Source organism: Orycteropus afer, unplaced genomic scaffold (assembly GCF_000298275.1).
Source record: "Orycteropus afer afer isolate SDZICR_OR568_19922 unplaced genomic scaffold, OryAfe1.0 scaffold00046, whole genome shotgun sequence".
NCBI classification, from domain to species: Eukaryota; Metazoa; Chordata; class Mammalia; order Tubulidentata; family Orycteropodidae; genus Orycteropus; species Orycteropus afer.
Genome location: NW_006921633.1, coordinates 7,132,028 through 7,143,160, shown reverse-complemented (window position 1 = coordinate 7,143,160; position 11,133 = coordinate 7,132,028). Strand labels below are relative to the sequence as shown.

Sequence of the window (11,133 nt, the reverse complement as noted above, 5' to 3'; positions counted from 1 at the left end):
GGGTTTGGGTTTTAGCTTTCTACATGGTAGAAATACCCACCTCAGCTCCCTCTAGTTTTCCTGTTTTACCTAATCCAAAACCAAATTGTTGCTGTCCAACAACAACACAGAGTAGAACTGCCCCTAAGTTTTCCAAGGCTGTAATCTTTACAGAACCAGACTGTCACATCTTTTTCCCATGGAGTAGCTGGTGGCTTTGAATTGATGATCTTTTGGTTAGCAGCCGAGTGCTTAACCACTGTGCTACCAGGGCTCCTTTGTCTTACCTAAGGGGGAAGGGAAGGAAGTGAGAAACACTTGTCAAGATTACAGACCAGGGTCACAAGATCACAAACACCTCAGACCTAACTACATGACCAATATCACGCATGAATACTACACTTCCCCCCTCACATACACACCTGACAATGATATCAATCAGGCTTTTTTATACCAACAGGGAATTACAATGGAAAGCACTAAAGTCTCACATTCTATTTAAAGAGTCTCTAGGGCAAATCAAAAGTAATGGGAGACAAAAACAAGAACTCTTTATAAAGGGTATTTTAACCTCTGACACCTACAGCTACAGCAAATAATAAACCCAGATTCACATAAAACCTCACAATAAAACCCTATTTGCCTCAATTCGTTTTACCTAATACATCCTGACTAGCTTTTAACAAAAATTTATAAGGTATGTTAAAAGGCAAAAACAGAGATCTAAGAAAGAAGGCACGCATCAGAGTCCGAATCAGACATGGCAGAGATTTTGGAATTATCAGATCAGGAATTCAAAGTAACTATGATAAGTAAATGTTGCTGAAGTCTCTAATGGAAAAAGGAGACAACATACACAAACAGATGGGTAACGTAAGCAGAGAAATGAAAACATTAAGAAGGAATCAGAAGTAAATGCTAAAAATATGAAACAAATGGTTAAGTGCTTAGCACTAAGCAAAAGGCTGGCAGTTTGAACCCATCCCACTGTTCCATGGGAAAGTATCTCTGATTCTGTAAAGTTTACAGCCAAGAAAACCCTATGGAGCAGTTCAATTCTGTTGAATGAGATTGCTGCAAGTTGGATTCAACACAATGGCACCCAATAACACCCTTAATATGCTGTAATGAGAATGGCATATATCTCTGTAGTTCTTCCTTCCATAAACACATTACCACAGTCTAATCATAAGGAAAATATCAAATAAATCTCAACTGAGGGTGTCTACAGATTACATGATCAATAATACTAAAAACTGTCAAGGTTATCAAAGACAAGGAAAGTCTGAGAAATTATCACAACCAAGAGGAGGCTAAAGAGAAATCACTACTAAATGGAATTTGATATCATAGATGAGAGCCTGAAACAAATAAAGGACATTAGGGATAAACTGAGGGAATCTGAATAAACTACAGACTTTAAATTAAACAATAGTGTATTAATATTGGTTCATTAAATATGACAAATATGTCATAGTAATGCAATTTCTCTATAATAGGGGAAATAAGTATGATAACATGGTAACTCTCCACATTATCTTTGTAAAAATTCTCTAAATCTAAAACTATCTAAATGTTTTTTAAAATTATTTTTTAAAAATAGTCAAATGTGATGAAAACTATAAACCTACATATCCGACAAGCTGCACATACTATAAACAAGGTATAATCACACATGTACATACAAAAAAACTTAATTTTTAAGAAACTGATAAAGAGAAAACCTTAAAAGCAGCAAGGAAAAAAAAAAAAGCTACATAGAGAGGAACAAAGATAAGAATGACAGCAGACTTCCTGTAAGAAATCATACAAGCTGGAAGAGAATGAAATAGCATCTTCAAAATGTTGCTGGAAAATTATTTTCAACCTCAAATTTCAGCAGTGTGAAACTCAACAATATAAATAACTGCTTGAAATGAAAATGGCCTACACACATTTTTATGCATGTAAATAAAGAAAAGAGCAAATCCTGACTGTGTAGTCTCTGAAAAATTTACCTTAAATATAAAGATAAAAATAGATTAAAAGGAAAAGCATAAAAATATGTATACTATGCAAACACCAATTAAAAAAAAGCTGATATGGCTATATTAATGTACATTTAATTAAAATACATTTCAGAAGAAGAAATATTACCTGAGATAAAGAGGATATTTCATAATGATAAAGGAGACAATTCATAAGAAAGACATAAAAGTCTTCCTTATGTATCAGGTAACAAAATTCCAGTATATATTAAGCAAAACCTGACAGGCAGGAAAAAAAAAAAAAAAAAAGATAAATCATAATGATAAAGGAGACAATTCATAAGAAAGACATAAAAGTCTTCCTTATGTATCAGGTAACAAAATTCCAGTATATATTAAGCAAAACCTGACAGGCAGGAAAAAAAAAAAAAAAAAGATAAACTCAAAATTATGATTAGAGGTTTCCGTAAATCATCTCAGTAGGGATGTAGAAAATATGAGTAAGTCAACTACCTGGACTTAATGACTATAAAACACTCTATGCCCAAACAGTAGAACATATATTCTTTAAAGGGCTCACGAACATTCAACAAGTTAGCCCATATGTTCAGAAATTAAATAAATCTAAATATATGTAAAAGTACTGAAATCATACAGATTTGTTCTCTGATCATAACAGAATTAGGAATCAATAACAGAGAGATAGCTAAAAACCTTCAAATATTTAGAAATTAAACAACATATATCTAAATATCCTAAGAGTCAAAATATAAATCATAATGAAAATTAGAGATTATTTTAGCCTGATAGAAATGAACACAAAAGAAGTAAAGATGAGCAATGAAAAGATTATCCTTTCTCTAGTGAATTACCTAAGCACCTAATCAGAAGACTCCACATTGTTAAGATATTTATTCCCTCAAATTGATCTGTATGGTTCAACACAATCCAAACCCAGCAGGTTTTCTGTATAGAAATTGACTAGCTCAATCTAAAATATTATATATTGAATTGCAAAGCAGCCAGAATAGCCAAAAGAATCTTTTAAAAAAAAACAGTTGTTAAGATTCACACTACTTGATTTGAAGATTGTGGCTGTTAGCTGCAGTCAAGTCAATGGAATGACTATGAAACTATAATAATGAGGACAGTGTGATGCTACTGTAGAGATAAGCATGTTGATCAATGGAACAAAGGAGAATCCAGAGATAAAACCCTACATAGACAGTCAATTGTTTCTAACAAAGTACCAAGGTAATTCACTGGCAAATATATGGTGCTAGAAAAACTGGACATACATATGCAGAGAATGAACTTTGAGTTTTATGTTGTACCAAGTACAAAATTTACTGTATTTTTACCCACATAACATGTGCCCTCTACATTTACTTGCCAGTGGGAGGGATTTTCACAAATCTCCTATGTCATTTTTTCTTTTTAATTTACCATAGTGCATTTACAAAAATATCACCTGGGATGGTGGGGGGCAGGGGAGAAGCGGTTGGCAAACAAAGTAGAATGTGTGTGTTATCTGTGTATAATACAGTATCTTAAAAGGGATCAGTGATCAAAATGTAAAACTTCTTTAAGAAAACTTACAATAAAATATTTATGATCCTGGTTGATGACATAAAAAGCACAAGTCATAAAAGAAAAACATGAAATAGACTTCATCAAAATGAAAAATTTCTGTTCTTTGAAAGAAAATGATAAGAGAATGCAGAAAAATCTGCAATACAAAATCTGACAAAGGACTTCTATACTTAAGATATAAAGATCTAATACAACTCAATAAGAAAATAACCCAATAGAAAAAATGGGCAAACATTTGAACAAGTACTTTACCAATGAAGATACATGGGTGGCAAATAAGCACATGAAAGATAATAAAAAATATCACTAGTCTTTAGTGATGACTGTTGTAAAATAAAACCACTAAATATGCCTACCTGGGAGCTCTGGTAGCGTAGCACCTAAGGTACTTGACTGCTAACCAGAAGGCTAGTGGTTCAAGTCCACCAGCCACTCCTTGGAAGGAAGATGGGGCAATCTACTTTCATAGTGATACCGCCTCAGAAACCCAAGGAGGGGTCACTATGAGTCAGGTCCAACTCAACACCATGTAACAACAACAGAACAAATATGCCTACACAGCTACTATAATGGCTAAATTACAAATTACTAATGATACCATGTATTGACAAGATGTGGAACAACTGGAATTATCACAAACTGCAAATGGAAATGTATAATGATACAATCATTCTGAAGAAAAGTTTGGCAACTTCTTTTAAAGTTAAACACACACTTAACCATATGACCCAGAAATTGCAGTCCTAGTTATTTATCCACAGGAAATAAAAATATATACCTACACAAAAGTCTGAACCTGAATGCATATATGAACTTTATTCATTATTGCCAACAACTTGAAGCAACTCGAACATCTATCAACAGGTGAACAAATTATAGTAGTATTCAGTACTACCTGGCAATAAAAAGGAACAAAATATGATGAATTTCAACACATATGAATCTCAAAAGCACTACACTAAGTGAAAGAATCCAGACACAAAAAGATTACATAATCTATAATACCATTTATATGCCATTTCTCAAAATGTAAAACTATAGGAGCAGAAATGAGTTCATATCACTGCCAGGGGTTAGGGATGGGAGAAGACTGACTGCAAAGGAGAATGAGAACATTTGGGAATGATGAAAATGTTCTATAACTTGACTATGTTGGCTGTTACAAGATGTACATGTGTCAAAACTCATCAAACTGTACATTTAAAAGGGTGAATTTTACTATTTGTAAATTATACCTCAATAGACAAGACCTTGGAAAAGCACACAGACTTTTTTAAAGGCTTTTAACATACATTGCCTAATTGCCTTTCCATTATCTTAATTTATTCTCCTATTTCCATTTAATTTACATTCCCACTGGCATTCTACAAGTGCCTGTACCTCCATCAGCTTCAATATTACCAGATTATTATTTTAGACTTCTCCAATTTGCTAAGTTTTTTTTTTTTAAATGGTGCCTTACTGATTAGAGATTTGCGTATCTTTTAGTTTCTAGTGAAGGTTAACTTTTTTCATAGTTTCTTCAACAGTAGTAGTTATTTTTCCCTGATGTCTATTAATTCATCATCATTTAAGAATGTGTGTTGTTTTCCTTATTAGCTTTTTAGAGTACTTTATATATAAAATATATCAGTTACAAATATTTATAATAAATGTTTCCAAGTTTCTCATTTATTTGGTTTTCATTATTTTTTAAGGTTTTTTTTTTTTTTTTTTTAAATATGTTGTTGTTGTTGTTGTTATGTGCCATCGAGTCGGTCCCGAGGTTTCCGAGGCAGTTATCACTATGGAAGTAGACTGCCCAACCTTCCTTCCGAGGAGTGGCTGGTGGGTTTGAATCACCAGCCTTCTGGTTAGCAGTCAAGTGCCTTAGGCACTACGCTACCAGAGCCCTTTTAATATATACACATCTTAAATTTTAAAATCTATTTTCTTTTGCTGTGCTTTTTACTTAGAAATTTCTTTTTCCAGTCAAACATAAGTTAAATATTCAACTATATCTCTTTTCTAATTCTTTTGTAGACTCTAGTTTGTAACACTTTAAACTTATCTGATACAATAGTTCTAAATTACAAGTGATTATTTAAATTTAAATTAATTAACATTAAATTGACATTCAGTTCCTCAGTAAGACTAGCTCTACTTCAGGTGCTAAATAGCCAGAAGTGGCTAGTGGCTACTACACTGAAAAGCCAAATAGAGCACATTTCCATCATCACAGACAGTTTTACTAGAAATGCTGATCTATTTCAAATTTAATTGGTGGTATAGTAGGAAAAGAGGAGCTAACATGACAGTTTTTAATTTCACCATCTGCATAATCCTTCCCTTCTTTCATTGGATTTTGATGGTTCCTTGTTTATCAATATTTGGTGAATTCAAATTCTGACTCAGCCACTTAACTATATGCCCATTAACAAATTATTTGACTCCTCTGACTCTCAATTTCTCATCTTAATTACTCATTAGTAAAGTGCAAGAATTAAATTAGATAAGCAAAGTAAGATGAATTATAACATTCATCATGTGAAGCCTCATCTGTAAACTCTTCTGGGTTACGGGTTTGTTATTGGAATGATTTAGTATGGCATATTGAAGACCCTACTGAAAGCAAAAACTTAATATTGTATTTACCCGATCTGGATTTTTGTAACCCAGAAGTAGATTTGCTGCTTTTATATCACCATGAATATATTCATTTTCATGTATATATTCCAATACATCCAACTGTGAAAAGAAATAAATAATACAAGGTTATACTACTATCTATTTAGAAGTTATCATCAACCTCAACATTTTGAATATAGAATAACAAATACATTTTTTTTCATATTAACAATGGCAAACTAATATATTTCACAATTACAGGTTAATTACCCTATGCTAAACTATCATCACCTCTATTGGTAGTTCATCCTGTAAAAATGTTGATAAAATGATACTCATTTATCAAATGTTTTCAATGAATCTGATAGGAGGAAACCTGAATTCAAAAATCCCTATGCTCTTGACAGCTCAATGGCTAAATCACACTGTATAACAAGGAGAAACACTTAAAAAAGTGAAATAATCATGCAGTTACTCAGCAATTCCTCATCCAAGCTAAAATTATCATATTTTTACACAAATAACACTTACCTTTCACGTTTGTTTGCCAACTGCTACGCCCACCCCAGAGGTAAAGGTATTTTCATAAGTGCAGTTATGACAATTTTTCTTTTACACATTGCTGTAAAAAAAAAAAAATTAGCATAGTCCTTTTATGAAAATAAATGGACAGCTCCCCCGCTGGAGGGGGAAGGAGCAGTTGGCAAACAAACATGGAAGGTGCTTGCTACCTGTGTAAAACTAAGGTACAAACTAAGTCCTGGGGACTCTACAACAATACTCTATGTCCATGAGAAGAGAAAAAAGCATTCTCCTTCTATACTGAAGTAGGTAACTCCTTAGTCTCATCTTTGAAGTATGACACATACAGATGGTGTTCAATAAGCATTTGCTGGGTAGACGGATGGATGAATGGATAAAGAGGTAAATTAACAAGTTCTATTTGCCATATCTCAACCTGACATCACTAGTTTCCCTCTACTTAAAAAGGAAAAAATAAAATGAGGTTTAGGAAAACCAAACACAAACAAGATAAGATGAATATATGGTATAAACAAAATGTGTGCATGGGTGCAATGAAGATTTCATTGCTTCTTATTTGGCAAAGTATATATATTATTCATTGCCACAACTAAGTACTTCCACCATCCCAAACTCATAATAAAAATTTTATGTGACATACCATCACATGCTCAGTATGGAAAATAATCTATTTTGCCACAATTTGCATTGTTATAAATATAACTGACAAAAGAGAGGTTATTCTTACAGCAAACTTGTTCTGATATGTAAAACAAATCTGTGAGAAAAAAAAATCAGACTGTAGAACCAATGCCTAATTGAATTTGTAGTGCCAAATAAGGCACATTCTGTCATTTACAGAGCTGTTACCAATTTTACCAAAATAGCCTTTACTTTCAAAAACTGACAATTTTAGGGTGATGATTCTTCACTTCTGATAATTACACAAAGGGCACAGATTTGTATATTTTAACAAATAAATAATCTGAAAGTGGACCATGTGAACTAAGCCATTCCATCTTACCATTCGGATACCCAGCTGCAGGACAGTTGACTTTTTAAAAGTGCCATTCTGGTCTGAGATCTTCTGTAAATCTATTCCTAGTCTCTCCATTACCATAAATCTGTAACTGTAAGAAAGAGGCATCAAAAAGATCTTCCTGTTAGAGAGATGCTTGAAACTACCAATTAATGAATCTGAAACAAGGAAAACTACTCTCAACCTAACAGGAAAGTATGTTGCAATCTGGACCTTTGGAGAACATATGCACCTTAATAATCTTGCTGTGCTTTTGCAGAAAGTTACTACTCAGTATTTACTTTGTAGTTATTGTTCTAATAGAAGAGACTGCTGTGCTCAATCATTCACACTATCTTAGATTATGAAAACAAAATAACCTTTTCAAAGTAGATAGTCTTGAATTCAGTACATTTTGACTCCATCACTTCTCACCAAATGACCTTGAAAAAATTATTTGTACAGTAGAAAATTTCATTTGTATTTGTTTTGTTTTTACCTTATAAAATCACTTTTGCTTTCTTTATACATTTACAAGCCTCTATTTTATATAAATGCATAAATGTCATCATGACACATGTTTTTTCCAACTGTACTTTTTTTTGTTTGGTGCCCTCTGCCCCTTTTATAATTCTCTTAACCTATATATCCACATCAGCCTCCATTCAATATTTATTTGTGTATACATACACATACAAACATACTTACACATGTAAGAGTTTTTGAGCCTTTGATTTATAAAACTGTGATCTTGTTATATGTACTTTTCTGCATCTTATTTTTTTTTAATAGTGCTTCACTGAAATTCTTTCAAGTCAATATGGCTCTAGCTGCTTTTTTTAATGGGCCATACAATATCACGTGGAGGTACCATAATATGGGAACTCTGGTGGCATAGTGCGTAAGGCATTTGACTGTTAACCAGAAGGTTGACGGTTCAAACCCACCAGCCACTCCTCAGAAGGAAGGTTGGGCAATCTACTCCTGTAGCAATAATGCCTTGGAAACCCAAGGAGGGGTCACTATGAATTGGATCTTACTCCACAGCAGTGAGCAGAGCAGAGAGTACCATAATATAAGCAGTCATTTACCTTCTCCATTAGTAGCCCTTTATTTTGTTTCAAAATTATTGTTGGTTCATTTGGGTTTTATTTATAGCTTTTAAAGATCAATTGAGCAAAATATTGACCTCTGAGTTTATTTTTTTAACCTATGAAATAAAAATAGTATTTCCCATTTAAAAGGCTATTTGAAAGGGCAAAATAAGATAATGTAAATGAAAATCCCTGCCACAAAATAAGTACCTATCAAATGAAGATTAAAAAAAAAAAAAATCATTACTTGTGAAGTATTTGTATGTGATGACTAGCCCACATTTGGTGGTTTTAAATTCTACAAATTCTTTGTTGCACTTCCCCTGAAGCTATGAAGCTTAATTAATCCACCTCTCTTGAGTTTGAGGTGAATTAGTGACTTGTTTCTAGAAAAGATAATATGGCAGAAGTGATGAAATATCACTTTCAGCATTAAGTTATAAAAATACTGTGGATTACATTGTGCATGTGTGCATTCTCTCTCTGTGTCACTCTCTAGTTCTCTCTCCCCTTTCTGAACTACCTACTCTAGGGAAAGCCATCTGCCATGTCATTATGACACTCAGGTAGCCTATGGATAAGCTCATATGGTAAAGGACAGAGGTCTCTCAGCAACTGCATAGTGAAGTTAGAAGACCTCCTGAAGTCTGCAAATAGTCACATGAGTACACTTAGAAGTGGGTCGTTTTCCAGCTGACTCTTAAAATGACTGCAGTTCAGATGAGAGCTTACAACATCCCTCTGAGAGATCCAGAGCCAGAACCACCCCAATTAGCCACTCTCAGATTCCTGACCTACAGACACTGTGAGATAGTACGTCTGTCTTAAGCCATTATGTTTTGAGTAATCTGTTACACAGTAATAATAAAGAATAGCTATAGGACAATATTTGGTTATAATAATTCCATTTTACCTTCTTCCCTTGAATGTAGTCAGACCAGATCCATAAAACAGAGGTATTCCTAAATAATCAAGTTGCTTGAGTGCTACCCACCTTTCGACTACAAAGACAAATTTGATACAAAAAAAAAAAAAAAAAGGTTTGCATTATTTAAAAAACCATTTCTTACTTTTACTTAGATGCTAAGATTTACTTAGTTAACCTAAACGATAATAAAATATTTCTAGGAATAAAAATCTACTCAATAGCTTCAAAGTCTTATTTATTATCACCAACTAACACAAAACATATTCAGCATTTTTTAATTAAATCAAATTACAACAAAAAAGTCAGTCTTATGAAATGCATTGTTATCATATACATAAATGTCTCTCTGTATGAAAAACACATTCATTAACTTGTATGCCAGCTAATTTCTAATGACAACATATGCTAACTGCAAAGGATCAGTACGTAGATGGCTTTTTCTTCCATGTCCCTTCAAAACCTAAAGCATTGGTAGCCTAAAAAATAGAAATCGAACAGAAAAATTATCTTACTCTGAAATCATACTATACTTTAGTTGTTTTGATTAAATCTAGCTTAAAATATCAAATCCACTTAAACAATCAACTAGCATATTTAATTTTATACTTTCTACTTTAAATGTTTAATGTTTAAACAGCTCTACTGATAAGCAATCAAGTTTAATGGATTCTATTTGTCACTCTGACATAGTTTAAGCAGTTAGTAAAGACAACAGTCTTAATGTTTAGAAGGTTTTATTAAGGAAAAAAAAGTTAATTATTGAGGCCAGACCAGACCATAATTCTTTTTCCTAAACATGATACAAAATATATCTACTATAATACAGGCATTATTCAAATCAATTTCTTTAAATTTTTACTTAGCCCATCTATATCACATAGTATCTATGATCTGTTTTTATACCTCTACATTTCTGCTCATATACATTTCATATTCAAATTCTCTAACTTGTAATTTCTTGCCTCTGATAAATAGCTCAAAGTAATTTTCCAATATTCAAGTTTCTAACATTATTAACTTATTTTCTTAAACATCTTAATATTTAATCATTTTTCTATACCTTAATCTATTCTAAAATCATTCCATTTGTTTATTTATCTATATACCATTTTCACTCATTTCTCTTACATCCTTCTTATCCAAAGGGGTTCTTATAAAATAAGTAATAGTTTCATTCTACTATCTTTCACACTTAGATAACTCTTCAAAGCTAAGATTAAGAGCCAAACATTTTATGTGAAGTAGTAGAAATAACTTTGACTTAAAATATATACTCCATCATGTATGCCATACCAAGATTTTTATGCCAGCTGTCTTGTTTTTAATATGTTATAGAAGTTAACTGTATCACTTTACAATAAAATTTCTTATTGAGAAGAATTTTCCAGAAGGCCAGAAAAAGACCAAAATATTAACACTCACTTT

The 11,133-nt window shown here is 32.5% G+C and overlaps 1 protein-coding gene across 1 annotated transcript in view; it reads right to left on the bottom strand.

Moving 5' to 3' along the window:
• VRK2 (VRK serine/threonine kinase 2) overlaps positions 1-11,133 on the bottom strand; it is a 171,103-nt gene that overhangs the window by 114,186 nt on the left and 45,784 nt on the right. The window contains exons 4-6 of the mRNA XM_007938016.1: positions 9,694-9,781; positions 7,693-7,798; positions 6,174-6,266 (exon numbers count right to left, since the gene is read on the bottom strand). Of these exons, the coding sequence (XP_007936207.1) occupies positions 6,174-6,266; positions 7,693-7,798; positions 9,694-9,781 (287 nt within the window). The remainder of the gene's footprint in view (positions 1-6,173; positions 6,267-7,692; positions 7,799-9,693; positions 9,782-11,133) is intronic.